Below are 21,323 nucleotides of genomic sequence, written 5' to 3' on the forward strand. Positions count from 1 at the left end.
ATTAATTATCTGTAATACAGGGTGAAGAAAAATTCTTAATTTCCCCACTGTATGGAAGATGGACTTTGTGTACATACGATGTACATATTAGATAGTTTATTAGCCAAAAGAAGAAGAGAAACTTGTGTCCTTGTTTTCATGGCTTTTGTTTCTTCCTGCTCTTCGTTCTGTTTCTGCTGGGGTTTTTTATCTTGAAAGCCTTTCAGACATGGTACCCATTAATAGATGTTTTTACTATCATGCCCACTGCTCTGTATTCTTTGGACAATATGGCTTCTAATTTCAAATATATAAAATCACTAAAGCCATCCATTTAGATAAGTCGTAAGAAGAAGTGCAGCTATACTGAATTGGATATGCCAATTTAGGGTAACTTCAGCAGGTTACTAAAATGTATGCTTACTGTCTCTTCTCCTTTGCGATGTCAAAAGAAGCTGCCATGTTCATTAAAGTTGGTAAGCAGTGTAAGTGATGGCTATGACAATGAGGAAGAATGGTGTTTGCCTGAAAAAGAGAAGAAAAATCATAGATTTTCATTTTCAGTTACAGCCCAGGTCCCACCCAATGAAAACCTATTTAACTTGAATGGTATACAAGCAGAACTCTGCCAAAAGGAAATCGCTTTTCCTTTCTCTTTCCACTTCAGATAAAATTAAGCTAATATAGATTTTTTAAAAGTAAATACTGAATTTGACATAAATTTAAAAACTTAAAAAATTGTCCAGTATCCCCTTAGAGACCAACTAAGTTTGTTCCAAACAACTGAATTTGACAACTGTAGAAAAAGCATTTGCTAACTGCTTGTATATGTTGCAGGCTTAGACAAGATTTCTAACAATTCTCTTGGAAAACCCACTTCCTTGAGATATTATCAGTTAGCAAACCGCATTAAAGGAGCCAACAAGCAGTGGATTCATGCATCTAATGAAGCTGAATGTAACCTATTTAATACAGCTTATGCTATAAAAATATTTATCTTTAGAGTCTTGCTTTTGCCGCAAAAGACTAATTCAGCTGCTTCTCTGGAGAATGACTTTTATAGCTGGGGCTCTTAATTCTAAAAGTACAAAATTAACAACCTGCAAAAATAATGAATGGTGAACATGAAACTTGTAAACCAATATGAGAGCTGACTGTGCTCTCTTGAGCCAGCATTAAATAGCCATCCAGGGATGGCCGGTAATGCACTGAAGAAAGCGAGGATCCATCAGTGAACTAGCCGAGTTTCCATAGCTGAGACAAGTCTACAAGAAACTTGACGGGGCAGAAGCCATGCTTACACAGTCCCTAGTCCTTCCGGTAGTTCTCAGCAAGGCAGCAGGGTTTTGAATCACAGGAGCAGGAAGGAAGTGAAAGATCCAGCTGCACAAATTTAAGATGAGGAACACCTGGATTGCCAGTAGTACATGTGAAACGGATCTAGGGGTTTTAGTAGACAACAAGTTTCACACGGGTCAACGGTGTGATGCAGCAGCCAAAGAAGCTAATGTTATTCTAGGCTGCAACAACAGAAGTATAGTGTTGCAATCAAGAAAAGTCACAGAACCACTCTATCCTGCCTTGGTCAGATCACAGCTGGAGTTCTGTGTCCAGTTCTAAGCAACACAATTTAAGGAGGATATTGACAAGCTGAAACGTGTGCAGAGGAGGGCAACCAATATGATCAAGGGTCTGAAAACCAAGCCTTATGAGGAACAGTGGAGGGAGTTGGGTATGTTTTGCCTGTTAAAGAGGAGACTCAGAGGAGATATGATAGCCATCTTCAAATATCTAAAGGGCTGTCACATGGAGGATAGAGCAAGCTTGTTTTCTCCTGCTCTGGTGGGTAGGACCCAAACCAATGGATTCAAGTTAAAAGAAAGGAGATGAAATAATTTTCTCACAGTAAGAACTTGTTGACAGTGGAACAGACTCCCATGGTAAGCGGTGGACTCTTTAATTGGAGGTTTTTAAGCAAAGGATGGCCATCTGTCATGTATGATCTAGTTGATATTCCTGCATTTAAGGGGGTTCGACTAGATGACCCTTGGGGTACCTTCCAACTCAACAATTCTATGATCCTATGACCTTTTTATAACCTACTGCATCTTTTACTGGGGCAAGGACACGCTTTCAGGGAACCAGAGAATTCTTTGTATTAGGTAACTATACCTTCTTCCTTAAGTAAAATATTCCTTTTAAAATTATTTTGTTTTCTTCCATCCTTGGAAGATTCCCAAAGTAAAGAATTTAACCATCAGTACATGAAACAAAGTCTTCCTTACCATATGCAAAAGTTCCCCAAGTAAGATTGTTGCTCTGACGGATACATGGTCATCGCTGCTTGTGATTACTTCAACTAGACCCTGGAGTAAGTAAGAAGTGAAACTCTATTGTAACCATCTCACTGTTCTGCTTTGCCCAGAACCTACTACAATAGAGTTAACTAATTGTCATTTAAATGAAAGTCTGAACGTACTTCTAAGAGTCCATTTCTAATGAAAGCAGAGAGAACCAGCGCCAAGTAGTTGTCCATGAGGTCAGGCCTAGATAAATGTGCAAAAGAAAATTGAGATCAACTTCATGTTCTCTTTCATATTATCTAAGTGAAGCAGGCAGAAATAACGTTAATGATTTTGATAACACAATACCTTGATCTGGCTCGGTGAGGTAATATAACTTTAGCTTCTGCAGCTACAAAACCATCAGAAAGTCTCCAACTATCTTGAAACCTGCTTGGATCTACAAGAAAGCCATCGAGTGAAAATTCTGAGTTTAATTAACAAGAGCAATGGAGTATGTCAGTACCATAATTCCTAGTCACCTTTCATTTTGATTTGGTATTATTATTTCACTCTCCTTGTCTCCTGCTTGTTCCTCTTGATTTCTATGCTATCGTGTGTGCTTTATAGCTACATAAATACACATAAGCTACCATTTAGTTAATCACATAATAAATGGTATCAGGTTTAAATTACAGTAGGCACTAATAGTCTCAACATTTATCTCAGAAAGACATACAAGTCAGTGACATACGAAAGTACACAAGGTGGACCTATTCTAAAGGCAAGTAAAATGTACTTTTTCCACACTTTAATAAAACTTTACAGGTTTCAGGTTTCAGAACCAGAGAGTTGGAAGGAACCTCAAAGATTCTCTGTTAATGCAACATCCCTGATGAGAGACCATGTATATAAGGGATGATGTGGATTTCTTACATCCCTTCTAGCCCTGCCCCCTTTCCATTCCCCCCCCCCTTTAATGTTACCACGCGTAAAAAGCTGAATGTGCACAAGTTGCAGGCTTACTGTATAGGAACCACCTTATAACAGCCATTCTTGTGAATGCAAGAAAACTGAAGCTGTATGTTTATGTACACAAGTCATGTTGAAACCTTTTTATTTCTGTTTAACAAATTAGTTTCATTACACCACATGCCTCATTCTTGGCTACATTAGGGATAAGTATTCAGATAAATAGCATCTGTAGTGGCGGCAGGAATAAAGGGGGTTTAGTGAAATACCCAGAAAAAGCCCAGCTCTTAGCAGTACATCCTCATAAGAGTGGAAAGGTGGTACAGGGAAGTGTGGGGACTGCCTGAGCATATCAGAGCAAAAGTGGGGACAGAGGCATGACACATTCAGCCTTGTTGCAAAACAAAATCTTAGCATTTGTCTGCACCACTGCCCTTTGCCACCTCTTATTTAACTTTGTTATACTTTTGTTTATGCTCTTATTTTTCTCTGCTGTTTGCACCATCTGCAGTTCATATGTGCAAGTGAACACTGCAGGAATCATTAATGGAAAGGGGGGAAAGGGATGCCATGAAGGCCAAGCAGCAGATGAATTAATCAGTAAGCACTTCAAGCTGCTGCTTGGCTTTATGGCATCCCTTTTCCCCTTGTTTGCCAGCTACCACTGAATTGTTCATGTGTACACATGACCTGCAGATGCACAAAAAGCAACAACATAACAGTCACAATGTAAGAGAAGCCTGTTGGTGTCGAGGAGATAGCCAGGCTGATAAAGCATACTTGCAGGGAGAAATCAGGAGGAACCTTGCAAGGAAGTTAAACCCTCTTTAACTTTAAATTTTCTGATAACTAAACCTGGAAGTGGAATCTTCATCGATAGAGGGAGTCCACAATATGCTATGAATGACATCTATATGAAGCTGTCAGTAGAAGATCTGGAGCACAGGGTCATCAATATGCTGATGACACACAGCTCTATTTCTCCACAACACCTGCATCAGCAGTAGTTGTTTAAGCCCAGAACCAGTGTCTGAATGCAACTGTGGACTGGCCGAGGAACAATAAACTGGGTGGGAGAGATGGGAAGAGGGAGACTCAGTGAGTAGGACTGCTCCGTAAGATAGGTCAACTGCCTGTTCTGAATGGAGGTGTACTCCCTCTGAAGGAGCAGGTACCCAGCCTGGGGGTACCCCTGGATACATCTTTATCGTTAGACATCCAAGTGATATCTGTGTTTAGGAGTGTCTTTTATAAGCTTCATCTGGCATGCCAGCTACAACTGTATATGGATTGGGATAGCCTGGCCGATGCAGTGGCAAACTTGAAGCTGGATTACTGCAATGTGCTCTATGTGGGGCTGCTCGTGGGTCTGGTCCAGAAGCACCAGAGAGTGAGGAAAGCAGCAGCTAGACTGTTGGTGGGGGCAGCTCTCTGACAGCATGCAGCACCTCTGCTAAAACTTGTAGCATATGACAGCCTGTGTGACTGTTTAAGGTTGTGTTGAGTGAACAACCTGGATCCCAGATACTTTGAAGGACTACCTGAGCACATATAACCCAGCCCCAGCACTGAGATCAGCTGGATTAGCAATGCCTTTTATCTGGAAGAGAATGGGGGTGTTTCAGAAGCCACTCAGGCTTCAACTATAAGTTAAGCATTTAGTGTTGCCAGACCCATGCTGAGAAAGAGTATTCCATCAGAGATTTGACAAAAAAATCCTTGTTGCTAAGTGGCAGACATATTTCTGGTGTTTACACAGCGAAGAAGCTTCTGGTTACTACAATTCTAAAGTAAGGTACTCATGACTAAGTCCAGCAATGAACTGCAGGACTCAAGTATGCAGAAGCCATTACAGGAATGGACTTGATAAGCTTTCCCAATGAATGAAGAGTAACATGCAAGTTCAATACTAACCTACACTGAGAAGTGCTTCTATAAATTCTTCTGTCACGATAGGAAGAGGAAGGCGAAATATATCATAAAGAACTTCAAGCAGTCCTCGCTATAAACATAAAAAGGAACAGAATTTTAAAAACCAGTAGAAATTTAATGAATTTGCACTGTGGTGTGAGGGGTGACTTTTGCTGATACCATTTTCCCCTACAGCTGTCTACTCCTCTTCCCATAGTGGCACAGAGGGCACAGAAGGAATAAGCAAAATAGTCTTCCATAGCATGAGTTGCATTCTACAGTTTGTCACAAATAATTTAACATTACAGACACATCCTAAGCTTCTGCCTTTTGGAAGAATGGCCATAATAAAATAACATTGCTCATTCATACAGTTTTAACATTTAATATCTTGTAGTGAGCAGTAAGGCTTGTTGCAAGTCACAGATGCCTAGTGAACACATTACAAATAATATGAGATGGCTAAGGGGTATATATAGATTCACTCTTTACTCTTCCAGCTGTTATCCCAACAGTATAAAAAACCCTCAACTCGTTTTGTTTGTTAACTCTCTTGCTCTAGAACCTATCTCGTGCTCTCATTTCATGATTATTTGGGTCAGATGATGCCACTACAGAGAGATCTGACCCATAGTCAGCTGTCACTCTCCTTCTGTCAGAGACCCTACCCTCTCTGCTCCAACACTGTAGCTTCAGGCAGCCAAGAAGGATTAATCCCGACTCTCTTGCCCTTATTTCCAAGTGACTGTCTTCCTCAACTTACAGCTCCCCAACTCTGCTCATTCTTGAGAGAGGTTCTGTAGCCTCTGAGGGCTGCACCAGAAGTGCTTTGTGGCACTTTCAGCCACAGTTACTTCCAGCTGTCAGTTATGCCATGGAGTCAGAGGGCCAATGTGTGCACAACCTCCAATAATACAGATATATACACACAGAGTGATTTCTGAGAAAACAGAATTTGTACATCTGTCTACACGAAAAGAGCAAGCATACAAGCCCTTGGAATCCATCTTGTAGAAGTCAAACACATACCCTTATTTCCATATTAGGTATACACAGCACTCCAATGAGAGATTGGATCCCGGAATTTCCAGGCTTGCATAAACTAATAATGCCTAAAAACAAAATAAAATGCATAATTACATGACGGCAAACTCATGTGCAAACACCCAGTGGGAAACCTCTGCCACAGGCTGAACAACAGACAGTTGGTCTAAAAATAACACAGCATAAACTTCACAGGATTTCTAGGACCGTGAACAAATTGTGTTTCTTTTATCATGGAATCATCATCATCATAATATAGCTCAAAGAGCAACAGATTTGCTTTGCCAGGAAGCAACGAAATAAAATAAAATAATAATCTTGCCCATAGTGATGCTACCGAAAAATGGGAATCATACTAGATAATTACTGAAACTTACGAATCCTGCAGGTTCAGATAAGGAGCTTCTCTACTCAAACACCCGGTTCTCAAGAGTGCGGCCAGATGATAGCCCCTGGTATTCAGAGGTTCACTGCCTCTGAACACGGAAACAACATTTGGATATCATGGCTAATAGTTTTTGATAGACCTAGAACTTCCAGGAATGCACCTAACCCTTTTCCAAAGCCACCTAAGATAACGGTCACAACCACATCTTATGGCAATGAACTGCACAGCCGTGAGGTGAAGTACTTTATAAACCTCCACCACATCTCCCTTTGTTTTTGTCTTTTTGCCAACGAGAAAGCTTTAGCCTCCCATCAGAACTTCTAAAGAAGTTATCTTCTGTGTCCAGACAATTTCAGAGTTGTGTTTGTCAGGAACGAAAGGCTTTTTTAAGGCCACCTCTGGGTTGTGGAATTCTCTCCCTAGAATTCATCTCACCCCCCTCCCTGATGGCTTTGTGTTGCTGCAAAAACCTTCCTGTTAATGCTCTTGCAACAATTTATTTTGTTCTTATTTTATCAGCTACTTTGTCATGTTTTAGTTCTAAAAGATTGACAAGACAGCACTGATTCTGATACTTGTTCTTCCTCAGCAGTATTTTTTATTCCGCATGTTTAGTAATTCTAGCTCCTCCTGAATCTTTTTTAAAAGTCGCAATACACTGCCTTTCAATCCAGTGATAAGAAGGCCAATTTCAGCAGCAAGTTGCATATACTGTCTGCTTCCCCAAATACTGGCTCATCCAAACTCCACAGCCTTCTGGGATTAGGCATGTGCTTACCAGTGCAGGTGACTTTTCCATCGTGGTGCCCTATCTATGAAATGTTCTCTTTGGGGAGGCTTGTCTAGTGTCTAAATGGCCTTTTCAATCTCCCCCCCCCCCCCCCCGGGATATCTATTTTCATAGGCCTTATAAATGTTAGCTGAAGTGGTTTTATTGTATCGGCTGTGTTTGTTACTTTTTCTCCCAATTCAGTATTGGTTGATTCAACTTTGCAGTTGCAGCTGTTTTATTTTAAAATATGTTTATTTCACTGCAAGCTGCCCTGATAACTTAATTGAGCTCAGGCAGGATGCACATTTTTAAAGCATTAACAGTTAAAAGAGCTCCAATTACCACATTTGATTTTTAAAAAGAAATCTTGGGTATGTGTGTTCTGACCAGATAATTCATTCATTTTTAATTTGTCAATCAGTTCTCAAACTTCACCTCTTGGTACATCTACTTGAAATGGTTGTTCAGAACAATTACAGCCACCCTCCACAAATGTGGTCCACGAAAAGCAGATCTCCCAATATTGTAAACCACCAATTTTCACGTGAGGCACACAAGAGTGTGCATACACACACCCACACCCACACACACATATACCTTTTTTCTACACTCCAAGTATGCCATCATTCTAAAGGTTAAAGCAAGTTCTTACCTGCCCACGATCGAAATGCTGCAACAATTCCCATTTTACTAGCAGACAGTCGTGCTTCTCGGTCCTCCCTGCCATAAAAAACAATATTGAGAATAAATATCCATGTTAAACTGAGTCGTGTTTATTAAACACTCCAATTGGTATCTCTGATTTGTGACAATTTTTAAATTTTAAATTGTTAAATGTTAAGAATACAATATGGTATGGTATGGTATGATATGATATGGTAAAAATAAAATATGAAAATTATGGGTTTCTTCCCCGCCCCCGCCCCCATTTTCTCTACTGAGTATTGTCAAAATGAAAATTGCCATGCATGGGACAGATGGCTTAATGGTACATGAAGTGCTCAATATTGGAGGGGCAGGGAATAGTATCACTCATGAAAGTGTGCCCTCAAAAGTCAGAGAATGGCTTGCAAAAGCCCTCGTCCAGGATCGAAAGTTCAAGTACTTGAATATCAGTGTTATCAAGTAGCAGCTAATGGAGACTGTACTTACTTCTGCTGTCCTTCTGCAGTATCTGGATTGTGCCTGTAGTGAAAGTCTGTGTAGGGCGCTAATATCCGCTGCAGTAAGGAAACAAAAGTTTGGAGTCATTCCCATTATCACCATACAATCTTTATTATTATCCACCGTTTAAATGTTGAAAAAATACTATCTATTCCAACGTAAGTAGTCCTTTCTTAAGTGATATAGAAAATAGAATTTGCTTCTGACCTTAACAAAGATACATCCAGCAAAATTATCTATGAAGCAGAGTAAAGTGAAGACATCCAATTAGAACGACCTATTATTCCTTACCTTTTGAAATAGAATATATGCAGCATCTTTTTGCATGTTTGCAACTTTTACCTGTTGACAGACCTGGCAGAAAGTACTGCCAATCGAGGGCTTATTTTTAAGGGTGTGTTTAAAAAGAAAATATGGATAATATAGATCACCGGATTGAGGCAACAACCCAAAGCATGTCTGTTCAGTAAGTCCTACTGAATTCAGTGGGGCTTAATCCTAGTTAAGTGGGGTTTGGAATGCAACCTAAGTGTTGATACACTAAGACTGTATAAGAAAAAGAAAGTTCCTACCTCTAATTCTACATCTGCACGCACATACTGCCGAGTCTTTGGATGATTAAGAAGATGCAAGACGGTCGTTATAAGAGCTTCATTTATACGGCTTAACTGGCAGTCAATCACATTTTTCAAAATGGTACTTAGACCACCTCGAAGTGCAACTACTTCTGGATTCTGAATTGCTGAAAGAAGAAAATGATATTAACTGAACCAATTAACCGTATTTCTCATCTAATCTTACTTCTATGTTTATGTTAAGCTTCATATCAAGAAAATGTTAAGATTTCAGCTTAAAACCTTTTTTGTTTAAAGTCAAAATATATTGTAAATTCCTTTTCTTGGAGGCTCAGGAAAAATATTCATTATTTACTTATTTACCAATTAATGCCAAAATAGGCTTCTAATCCATTTATAAAAGACAGAAACCAATTGTACATGATTCAAATTCAAAATAATTAAAAATACACCATACTTAAAGCACACAATAAAACAAACCCATTAAAACACTGACATATAAATGTCCATAATTAAAATATGCAACAAAACTATAATACTTTTCAACTTTCTTACCTAGTTCACAGATAATTGCAATGCATGCTCGAACCATCCTGTCCCTCTCCTGAAGGCCGTCATTTCCAACAGCTATCAAGGAATTGGTAACCGAACTAGGAAATAATGAAGCATTCACAGTGATCATCTGCAAAGAAATGCAAAAAGAAATGGAGGGATGGGTTTGTCACGGCAACATTACAGTAGGATTGCAGAAATGCACGAATGGTTCTTCTATATGTCTGTATCAAACTCTTTCTCCCACCTGCACGTTTGGGCTCAGTATTCTGCTCTTTTGCTTCCACATTCTTTTTAAACAGTTTCTTCGACAAATACATAAAGATGAACATGTACTGTAAAAGGTTAGACGCCATACTAAGATAAAGAATCTACTGCACAACCATGCAGATTTCTCTGCAGGGCCTTCTGGTTCAATTAAACTAGGGAGCAGCAGATATGCACTCAAGAAGCTGTTTCTAATGCAAGGCTAAATGGTGTTCACCAAGAATGGCCTCTTCTGTGCTGAAGTGTTCACAGCAGATAAATTGTGGGGCAAAGCTGGAAACGAAACAGCAGCACAGGTCTCATGCATTTTCTTAGCAATGCAAATAATCCCAGGGTCTCCATACCTCTATGCAGCCATTGTATTTGAGAAGGATCATGCAGATCCATACTGCCTCCGCATGACATCTGCACAATGGATGTCATGTTTGCATCAGGGCCTCCACACATACAGCACAATGTGCAAAAGCCTAATCCATGTAATTTATACACTACGAAAACAGAATATCAAGATTGCACCCATTAGACCTACATGTGTGGCCTCCTATGCAACCCCATTCAAGTGCATGAATGTCAGGCATCAGCAAGCGCACCAGACGCGAGTCAGGGCAGGCATGATTCACCACCACACAGTGTTTCTCCCCCTCAAATACAACATCGGCTTAGGTCTCAGGGACCTCCAATACTTTTCAAAAGTAATGTGGGAAGTCCCCCAAAGGAAAACAAGAACCTTTCGGAGGAAAGTCGAGTAAAATATACATAATAAAAACAACTGTCCAAAAAGAGGAAGAGGCTGAGCACTGTATACTCCAATCACTGTTTTCCCACCCTTCTAAATTAGGGAAAGGTTAGTGTAAGACAGGCATAGGCAAACTCAGGCCTCCAGATGTTTTGGGACTACAACTCCCATTATCCATAGCTAATAGGACCAGTGGTCAGGGATGATGGGAATTGTAGTCTCAAAACACCTGGAGGGCCGAGTTTGTCTATGTCTGGTGTAAGACATGTACGGTGGTACCTCGGATTAAGAACTTAATTCGTTCTGGAGGTCTGTTCTTAACCTGAAAGTGTTCTTAACCTGAAGCACCACTTTAGCTAATGGGACCTCCTGCTGCTGTTGCCACGCCGCTGCACGATTTCTGTTCTCATCCTGAAGCAAAGTTCTTAACCTGAGGTAATATTTCTGGGTTAGCGGAGTCTGTAACCTGAAGCGTATGTAAGCCGAGGTACCACTGTATATTGGCTTTGCTCTAGCAAAGAAATTTCCAGTCACTATGGCAAATTTTGGAATAGATACTATGATGCAATGGACTATGTGGCCCATTATATAGTCTAGTTATAGGAACTCATCAAATTTCTTCCTTTCCAACTTATGACAGAATGGGAGGGAGGAATCTGCTTTATTTGCAAGTTGTCTTTCAACAATGAAAGATTTACAATATTTCTGAGAAACACTTGCTTTGTAAATCATCATCTGATACCATGTAACAGGAAGCTCCTTCAGACTAGACTTCAAAGGAAAAGCTACACCCTTCTCCCACCAACAAGATAAATTTTCATTTAATTAATTTGCATTTTGTACCATTACACTAGAAACAGAGTAGCAATCTCTTTCACAAATACAAGAACTTATGTTCTTGCACTGAAGGCATGAACAAACTTATGCTCATCATGGGTGGCAGGAAAGTACAAACAAGTGACCACTTATTGTGGCTTGGATTCTTTTACTAACAAATTTTGTCTGTATTACACAACTGAAAAAGGAAGATTGCTTATTACAGTGGTACCTCGGGTTAAGTACTTAATTCGTTCCAGAGGTCCGTTCTTAACCTGAAACTGTACTTAACCTGAAGCACCACTTTAGCTAATGGGGCCTCCTGCTGCCGCCTCGCTGCCGGAGCACGATTTCTGTTCTCATCCTGAAGCAAAGTTCTTTACCCGAGGTACTATTTCTGGGTTAGCGGAGTCTGTAACCTGAAGCATATGTAACCTGAAGCGTATGTAACCCGAGCTACCACTGTAGTTTGTTTATCATTTGGCATGCTAAAACTATAGCAGAAATAAAATCCCATCTTATGAAATACTTTTAAGTGATTTGGCTTATTGCTTCAAATTTACAACTTAATACCTACTGATAAAATACCTGTTAGTAGCTCTATACATAACTGCAGTGATTGAGTGTGAAAAGGAAATCGAATTGACAAAAGTAGTTTTGAATGTCATTATTTTGTCCTTGGTTTGAGGGCTCCTGATCTCCTTACCTGTATGGGAGAGCATACAGGGCTATACAACAGTGGGAAGAAGAGACAGTAAACTGCCCTACTCACAGGCAGTTTTCATGGAACTTATGTGTCAGGGAACTGACATCAGAGGAAAGGGAGGTGGTAGGGCTCCCAGAGACTGGGAGAGAGTCAGCAGCTAAAGCAGGGACAAGGAGGGGGAGCGAGGGGTCTCTGGAGGAGGATCTCAGCAATGCTGAGAGAGACGCAGCAGCCCAGGCAGGAAACAGCAGGGGAGAGAAAGGGGTGAGAGACACTTCCAGCGAAAATAGCGGGGAGGTGTCAGAAGCAGCTGCAGGGAGACCCATGCTTCGCCGGAAGCTGCCACGTCGTGAGTCCAGGAGACGCGTTTCCGTTAAGGAACTTCTTTGCTGGAAGCGCTTCCGCAGGCAGCCACTGTCAGACTCTACTAGTGACTAGAGCAGACATGTCTGAGGAGCTCTGTCACACACAGAGGTTTGTGGGGCCGCACAAACTCTGAAGGGGCACAATTTTAAGCACAAGCAGCTAATCATCCCCTGACAGCAGTCTGACAGTCTTTGTACGCTGCCTGTGCAGGAGAAAGCATCATGAGCAACCCAGCCGGAACCGGAGAGGCAGGGGTTGGAGCTGGTCCAAGCTTGGAAGAAAGGTATCAAGCTCTGGAGGTCCAACTTGCGCTGCAGACGGCGAGGCTCGAGGAGAGAAGGGCTCAGGATGCTGACAAAAAGGGGAGAACCACTCAGTTCCCCAGAAAGGTACCAGGATTGGTGCAGAAGTTTGGGGGGGACCCCAAGGATTACCATGCCTTTAGGACTGAGATGCAATATGCCCTGAATGTGCAGTTTGATGAGTTCCCTGATGAGGAATCGCGAGTTGCTTTCGTAATTGGGCATCTTGAGAAGGGGGCGCGGGACTGGGTTCGACCCCTGATGGCAACGCACAACGATATCCTAAAGGACACTATGAAATTCTTTCGTGCAATGGATATCATGTTTTCCAGCGATATTGAGGAAGGGGTGGTGCGCAGACAGCTAATGGCTTGCAAGCAGGGAAGCAGATCTGTCCGTGAGTACTGGACTGAATTTACCATGCTGATTCACAGATTGGGGTGGGATTTATCGGCAGCACCCATTCAGATGCTATTTGAAGAAGGTCTTTCTTCAGCTGTGAAAGACGAGCTGGCCAGGAGCCCCAGGGCGGTGTCTATGGATCAGCTGACCAAATCTGCGCTGACCATTGGAGCGCGCCAGGAGGCAAGAGCCTTGGAGAGGCGGGAAGGGAGAGGGGAACGTTGGAAGGAGTTACGCATTCCAGACATTCCTGAGCCAGCTTTCCCGCCGGCAGAGCCGATGGAAATTGGAACAGCCCGCGCGCGCGCAGTTTCAAAGCCCAGTGAGGGGGCGAAGAAGGAGGGAAAGGGAGCCCGGAAATGCTATCTCTGCCAACAGCCAGGCCACTTTGCCAGAGTCTGCCCCCAGAGGAAGGAATGGCAAGGGATGGTGGGAGCAGTTGAGGGGGAAGAGCAGGGAGAAACGGAGCAGGTAAAAGCCAACGCCTGGTTGCCAACGTCAGGGCACTGCAGCCAGGCCAAAGAGCAGTGAAAGTGCCCGTGCCAGAAGCTCCTCGACCTGCTCTAGTGATTGAAGTGTCGCTAGAGCTGCAAAATGGACACCCCATAAAAATAAAGGCGCTGTTGGACTCAGGCAGCTCCTGCAATTTTATGAGCAAGGAGTTTGCTGCTGAACATCAGATACAGACTATCCCTTTAAGCAACCCCCTGCAGGTGACCACGATCGATGGCAGGGAACTGTTGGGAGGAGGAGTTAGCTTGCAGACCGTCCCAATGATAATGAGGGTGGCAAGGCACACAGAACTGATAGCGTTTAATGTGGCCACCTTGGGAGGCGCTCCCATTATTTTGGGAATGAGCTGGCTAGCCTTACATGATCCGCTGGTGGGCTGGCATCAAAGAGTGGTTTCCTTCGGTTCAGCACATTGCTTAGAACACTGCAGGGGGGAAAAGGGGTCAGCAGGGGCCCAAGCCACCCTAGCAGGGACTGAAGTAATGGGGAAGGGGAAGGTGCCACCACAGTATGCTGATCTCAGCGACGTGTTCAGCGAGAAGGAAGCTGACCAACTACCCCCGCATAGGCCCTTTGATTGCCAGATCAATTTACTCCCTGGAGCACAGCTTCCTGTAGGCAAGTTGTATGCCATGTCAGACAGGGAAATGCAGGAGTTGCGAGCGTTCATTGGCAAGAACCTGAAGAGAGGCTTCATCAGAGAGTCCAAGGCAGCGGGGGGTAGCCCAGTGTTTTTTGTGGATAAAAAAAACACGGACAAGCCGAGGCTGGTATGTGACTTTCGGCGCCTAAATGCAGTGACGGAGCCGGCGGCTTTTCCTATGCCCAGGATTGATGATATTTTGACCAGGGTGCGAAAAGGAAAGATTTTTACAAAGCTGGACCTAAGGGGGGCGTACAACCTGATACGTATAAGGAAAGGGGATGAATGGAAGACCACCATGTTCACCCCTTTGGGGGCATTAGAATACCTAGTTATGCCTTTTGGATTACAAACAGGCTCCGCGTGTTTTCAAGCCTTCATGAACCACGTACTGGGGCCTTTGCTCTACAAGAATTGCGTGGCCTTCTTAGATGACGTGTTGGTGTATTCGGAGAATGAGGAGCAACATGTGAGAGACGTCAGAGAAGTGTTGAGCAGGCTGCAAGCCAACAGACTGTGGGTGAAACTGGAGAAGTGTCAGTTTCATACCAAGGAGGTGGAATTCCTGGGGTACCGCTTGTCAGACAAGGGGTTGGCCATGGACCCCGGCAAGGTTCAAGCGGTGCTGGAATGGAAAACACCCAAGACCAAGAAGGATGTGCAGAGGTTCCTAGGGTTTGGAAACTTTTATCGTAAGTTCATCTGAAACTTCGCCCACCTGACGGCGCCCATCACGGACTGTCTCAGCAGTAAAAAGAAGTTTGTTTGGACGGGGGAGGCGGAGCGAGCGTTTGAGGAACTGAAAAGGGCCTTCGCCTCTGATGAACAACTTCTACATGTGGATTTACAAAAAAAGCTGAGGGTCGAAACAGACGCTTCTGACAGAGCCATAGGGGCGGTGCTTCTTCTGCAGCCGGGGAAGGAGGGGTCAGAGTGGCGACCGTGTGCCTTCTTTTCGCGAAAGCTGAACAAATCTGAGAGGAACTACACGGTGTACGACCGGGAACTTCTTGCGATTCATGAGGCCTTCCGGAGATGGAGGCACCTGCTAATTGGTGCACAACCGAAGGTGCAAGTGTGCACGGACCATAAGAATCTAGAGTATTGGAGAACTGCGCGAGTGCTCAACCAACGGCAGTTGAGATGGGCCCAGGAGTTCTCCAAATTTAACTTTGAGATTTGTTACGTACCAGGCCCGGAGAACGTTAGGGCGGACGCTCTCTCACGCAAACCTGAATATTTGGAGGGAGAGGGTGCACCCGAAGAGACCCATGTCATTCCCGAGGACCGCTGGGTGTGTGGGGCGGCATTGGTGGGGCAAAGGGAACTGGTAGAGGGAACGGTGCAGGATGAATACGCCCAGGACAAACTCAGGGGTCTCAGGAGGGAGGGAGACAAACCCGGGGGTTTTGAGGAGAGAGATGGGGCGTTGTACTACAAGGGAGCGTTATACATACCTGAAGGGGAATTGAGGGAAAAGGTACTCAAGCAACTGCACGATAGCCCCACAGCAGGGCATTTTGGGCAACACAAAACCATGTGGCTGGTTACCAGGGAATTCTGGTGGCCCAAGGTCAGGGAAGATGTGCGGGAATATGTGAGAGGGTGTGACCGATGCCAACGAGCCAAGGGGGAGAGGCGGGCACCGGCAGGTTTATTAGAACCACTACCCACGCCGGAAAGGCCATGGGAGGCAGTGGCAATAGATTTCATGACTGATCTGCCCAGGTCCAAAGGGAAAACAGCCATCATGGTTGTGGTAGACCTGTTAACCAAGATGGCCCACTTTATAGCCTGCTCACATGCGGTCACAGCGGAAGAAACCGCTAAATTGTTTGTGGAAAATGTGTTTAGGCTGCATGGCGCCCCCTTGAGGGTGGTTTCTGACCGAGGGAAACAATTTACTTCCAGGTTCTGGAGGAAGCTCATGAGCTTATTGCATGTAGAGGTGAATTTCTCTACTGCACGTCATCCAGAAACCAACGGGCAGGCGGAAAGAGCTAATGGTGTCCTCCAGCAATATTTGAGGTGTTATGTGAATGACAGAGAGAATGATTGGGTGGAGAAGCTGGCGTTGGCAGAATTTGCCTACAACAATGCAGAGAACGTGTCCACGGGGATGAGCCCTTTTTTTGGCTAATCACGGGTGTCATCCCCGAGCCTTCCCAGGGGGGGAAGGGGAGAACTGGAGCGTTCCAGCCGCAGAACAGTTCGTTGAAGAAATGGAAGCGATCCATCGCCAGCTCCAACTTAATTTAAACAGGGCGAAGGAGGAATATAAGAGGCAGGCAGACAAAACCAGAAGGGAAGGGGAAAGCATTAGGGTGGGGGACCAGGTGTGGCTGTCCACCCAAGGGTTACCATTTAAAGGAGGTTGTAAGAAGTTAAGACCCAAAAGACTGGGCCCATTTGAAGTCACGCAACAGGTCAACCCAGTGGCTTTCAGACTCCGGTTACCGAACCACATGAAGTTGCACCCAGTGTTCCACAGGTCGTTGCTGTCACCGTATATAGGGGACAGAGAGGGGAGGGTCAATAGGGGACCAGCTATGGAGGAAAAAGAACACAGCTACCATGTAGCGGAGATTCTCGATTCCAGGTGGAAGGGAGAGCAAGTAGAGTATTTGGTAATGTGGGAAGGGGAGCCGGAGTCGGAAAACACCTGGGTCAGGGCAGAGGATGTAGATGACGAGGTTTTGATTGAAACTTTTCATCAGAGATTCCCTCGTAAACCCCAGCCAGTGGCGAGGTTCCGGAGGGAATACTTCGCCACCACCGACGAAGAAGAAGAGTTGGAGGGGTTCTCTGATTCCGAGGTGGAGGAGGATTCAGCGAGTCGGAACGAAGACCGATGGAGGGAAATGTTCGAGACGTCTGAAGATGAAGAGGATTCTTTTCGGGGTTTCAGCTCCTCACCGCCCAGAGGAGAGAGTAGGGGCGGGGGAGAAGGGGGCCCTGGAGGGGAGGTGGATGTCAGGGAACTGACATCAGAGGAAAGGGAGGTGGTAGGGCTCCCAGAGACTGGGAGAGAGTCAGCAGCTAAAGCAGGGACAAGGAGGGGGAGCGAGGGGTCTCTGGAGGAGGATCTCAGCAATGCTGAGAGAGACGCAGCAGCCCAGGCAGGAAACAGCAGGGGAGAGAAAGGGGTGAGAGACACTTCCAGCGAAAATAGCGGGGAGGTGTCAGAAGCAGCTGCAGGGAGACCCATGCTTCGCCGGAAGCTGCCACGTCGTGAGTCCAGGAGACGCGTTTCCGTTAAGGAACTTCTTTGCTGGAAGCGCTTCCGCAGGCAGCCACTGTCAGACTCTACTAGTGACTAGAGCAGACATGTCTGAGGAGCTCTGTCACACACAGAGGTTTGTGGGGCCGCACAAACTCTGAAGGGGCACAATTTTAAGCACAAGCAGCTAATCATCCCCTGACATTATGGATACTAACTAGCTGTTGCATTTGTACACTCTGTTTCTATTTTTACAACTCTATTTGCAACACAGTTGCAATATTCCAGCCATTTCACACATTATAGCAACACGGTGTTTCCAACACTGCTTCTTCCACAGTCATACAGAATTTGGTTTTGGGTTATTCAGCGGAAAATTGCACAATGCTATTGTTTCCGAACATACCTTCCTGACTAAACGAAGTGCTTGTGTCCTTTCTACTTCATTACTCTGCTGTATGTCAATGCACCTAAAAGCATAAAAATGAGGAGGAAATACTTTAATTAGGGTTCAAGGTGGCAGAATGTAGCACATTTTAAAATAGCCGTGCATTTCCCAGATATATTTGTTTTTTACTTTTGAACGTATAGCGGCAAGGTTCAAGTTATTGAGATGACTGGTGCAAAACAGTCCAGACAGCCCCTTGCATCAAAGGCCCTCAATTTACAATTCTGTGCAACCAGCTAAACCCAATGTAACAATATATTTGAGGCAATCTTTCAATAAAACCAGGCTATGCAATCAATATTTAGAGATTAGTCGTGTTTCTCCCATTTCCAATTTCAAAATAAGTTTATTTTGAAAAGTTGTGCATTTGGGATTGTAGCCAGCAGTGTCACTCAGCTAGTGGTGAGGCTTCTATCAATGAACAGGGAGTAAAATAATTTTCAGTGGTTCCGACTTCACCTTAAAGCCCCTTGCCTCTCCTAAAACTGGGGGAGCCCCTCCAGAGCAATGCAGAGAGACACAGGAGGCTGCAGGGTGGGCGGGGAACTGCTAAATATTTCTTCTCTCCTCATTCCATCAAAGAAAGTCTGGCCATCAGCTGAGTGATGCTGCTGCATACAACCCTGATTGTTTCACGTCACTCAAAGCAGGCATCTATTAAATGTAATGTTGCGATTTGCTCAAACGAAAAGGTTCAAAGAGTCATATAAACAGTGATTCATTATCCAAATCAGGAAAAAGATTTCAAATACAGTATCAATTTATTATTACCTGGCTATCAAGTAATCCACTTTTAATTTTAACACCTTCTGCAGAATACTGGAGTCTCGGATAAGGTATCGAAGGGCTCGCAGCCCTGCCGCTCGCACCTCTTTTGCTTCATTCAGTAAAGCTAATCGCAAACTATGATACAAATGATAAGAAAATCACTCAGGCTTTAAATAATTAAGTGTGTCCCTTTTGCTAAAAACAGACTCGCTCTTCCTTTCTGCGAGGCAGGAACAGATCCATGCTTAAGTACACAGCTATTCATGTTAGACATTTTAACACCCAAGATGTAAGCAAAACTCTCCACTACTTCGCATTTTCTTCTCCTTGCTGAAAACAATATTAATAATGAAAGTAAGTTAAGACGGCCTGTTTCCATGAAGAGCATGTCCTCATTTTAAATAGTTACACAACTGTGAATACCTGGTTTTCAGCAGCTTAGTAATAAGTAATTTGGTTTCCACTTCAAAGCTGGTCGGATGCTCCCACCAATGCCAATTTGTAAAATCCAACCAACAGTGCAGAGAATATTAAACAATACTTACCATCTCAGCCTGTGATGTCATTATTTGGGCTAGGGTGTGTGGAATGTGTGTGGCCCAATACTTCCTGTTCTGAAGCTTCTTTGGTTAAAAAAAAATAAATCAGTGCTAAAGAGCTTATGCGTCTCAAAAGCTCAGCTGGATGGTCCGGCTTGCACAAACAGAGGCCAATTGTTCACCACTTTCAGGGTTAGGGAAGCTATTCTGATCACACTGCTTAGTGACAGACTGTTTTTTGCTTACCTCTGTAGCTATTTCAGGGAATTATCTGCCTTAGGCCCTTTGACTGTGGAATCCATTCTTTCTACGGCTGGCACACATTAACTGGATTTTTAGTTGAGAAGTTCAAAGACAGATAATAGCTCTAGCAATCTGTTAATGTAATGATTCTTTAATACCAATAATTAGATAGGAGGTGCTAGTTTCTCTTGTCTGGATTCATTTGCACTTTTTAAAAATTATAATTAAAGGTAGGGTAGGAACTGGATCCAGTCCACTAGCCACTTCCCTACCTAAAGTAGAAATTAAAGAATTGCTAAAATATTAGGAATTATCGCAAGAATTATCACAAGCTTCTGCAATGTCACATCTTGTTTTAAATATCAGATTAGACTTCAAGTGAATGTCTACAACCCAAAAAATAAAATTAAAATAAAATCTGCACTCAGATTTGAAGTAGTGATTGGTAACAGGAAGCTGATCACACAGAAGTGATCCATAACCTTTTGGGTGGTTTCATTGCCCATGAAAGTAATATATCGCTATATTTGTTTAGAATACAGTCATACCTTGGTTCTTGAATGGCATCCATTCCGGAAGTCCATTTGACTTCCAAAAACGTTCAAAAACCAAGGTGCGGCTTCCGATTGGCTGCAGGAGCTTCCTGCACTCAACCGGAAGCTGCGTCGGATGTTTGGCTTCCCAAAAAAGTTCGCAAACTAGAACACTTACTTCTGGGTTTGCGGTGTTCGGGAGCCAAAACATTTGAGTCACAAGGCATTCGAGAACCAAGGTGCAACTGTACAGACAACAAGTGCTTAACTGCTATAGACAACAAGTGCTAAATTCTCACTGATTTTAATGGAGCAGGGTTATAGACTTATTCTGTACAAGTTCTGCTGAATTTAGCAGTAAATGAGATGTGGACTGCTGCCCATGATAATGGTAAAATAAATAATATTTTCTGATACACAAACTTAGCAGAGAACAACATAGTATTGTGAATATCAAGATTCTTCACTGGATAAGAGATTTTTACAGACATTTTCCCCTACCACCACAAAAAAACACCTTTCATATTTGTGCTTATTATATTACTTTAACACAATTTCACATGCAATAGTTTAAAGAAATCCTGCAGGTCTTTAGCTTACTTTGTAAAATCAGACTTTTCAGTTGATAAATTGTTCACAGATTTTCTACACGATGGACTGAGTAGAAAACCTGGCAAACAGCAGCCTGTCTGTGCCATCTGAGACAAGCTACCAGGCTCACACTAAGCATTTCTACAGGTCATCCCTATGACCAAAGACTGGGTAGAAAAAATGTTACTGGGTAGAAGTTAAGGAACAAAAAATGACAAAAGGGGCCCAGAGCCTAGACTAGTATCTCCTTCCTCCAACACAAGAACTGCTCATGGCTGAGATGTTTCTGGTCTTCAGCTTCTAATGCATTATCAGAATCAAGAACTCTGCAATGGATAGAGCACCTGCCACATACTCAGAACAATCTGTATCATGACCTCAACACATTGGCATCCAAAATGCTGTTTAACTTACAACTGAAACAACAGTCACAGAAACACTAGCTTATCATTCATCAATGGTCCAAATAATGCTCCAATATAAAAAGAGAGAGACTTACCATATGATGATGTTTTCATAAGTAAAACCTAGCTTTTCTTCAGTATGACCAGCATTACAAAGAAGCTGCAAGTAAAAAATGTGTATGTCAAC

General features: G+C 43.3%; 1 protein-coding gene across 3 annotated transcripts in view; it reads right to left on the reverse strand.

The window, feature by feature from the left end:
- The window catches only part of RICTOR (RPTOR independent companion of MTOR complex 2), a 63,784-nt gene that overhangs the window by 28,677 nt on the left and 13,784 nt on the right, over positions 1-21,323 (reverse strand). For all 3 annotated transcript variants that reach the window (XM_082241753.1, XM_082241752.1, XM_082241751.1), the window contains exons 4-16: positions 21,232-21,296; positions 18,830-18,961; positions 18,017-18,080; positions 9,643-9,769; positions 9,085-9,254; positions 8,501-8,568; positions 8,001-8,068; positions 6,174-6,256; positions 5,148-5,235; positions 2,631-2,721; positions 2,459-2,525; positions 2,265-2,345; positions 404-504 (exon numbers count right to left, since the gene is read on the reverse strand). In XM_082241753.1, coding sequence (XP_082097879.1) covers positions 404-504; positions 2,265-2,345; positions 2,459-2,525; positions 2,631-2,721; positions 5,148-5,235; positions 6,174-6,256; positions 8,001-8,068; positions 8,501-8,568; positions 9,085-9,254; positions 9,643-9,769; positions 18,017-18,080; positions 18,830-18,961; positions 21,232-21,296 — 1,205 coding nt within the window. The remainder of the gene's footprint in view (positions 1-403; positions 505-2,264; positions 2,346-2,458; positions 2,526-2,630; positions 2,722-5,147; positions 5,236-6,173; positions 6,257-8,000; positions 8,069-8,500; positions 8,569-9,084; positions 9,255-9,642; positions 9,770-18,016; positions 18,081-18,829; positions 18,962-21,231; positions 21,297-21,323) is intronic.

The sequence above is a fragment of the Podarcis vaucheri genome (genome assembly GCF_965113315.1).
Source record: "Podarcis vaucheri genome assembly, chromosome: 11".
Taxonomy (NCBI): domain Eukaryota; kingdom Metazoa; phylum Chordata; class Lepidosauria; order Squamata; family Lacertidae; genus Podarcis; species Podarcis vaucheri.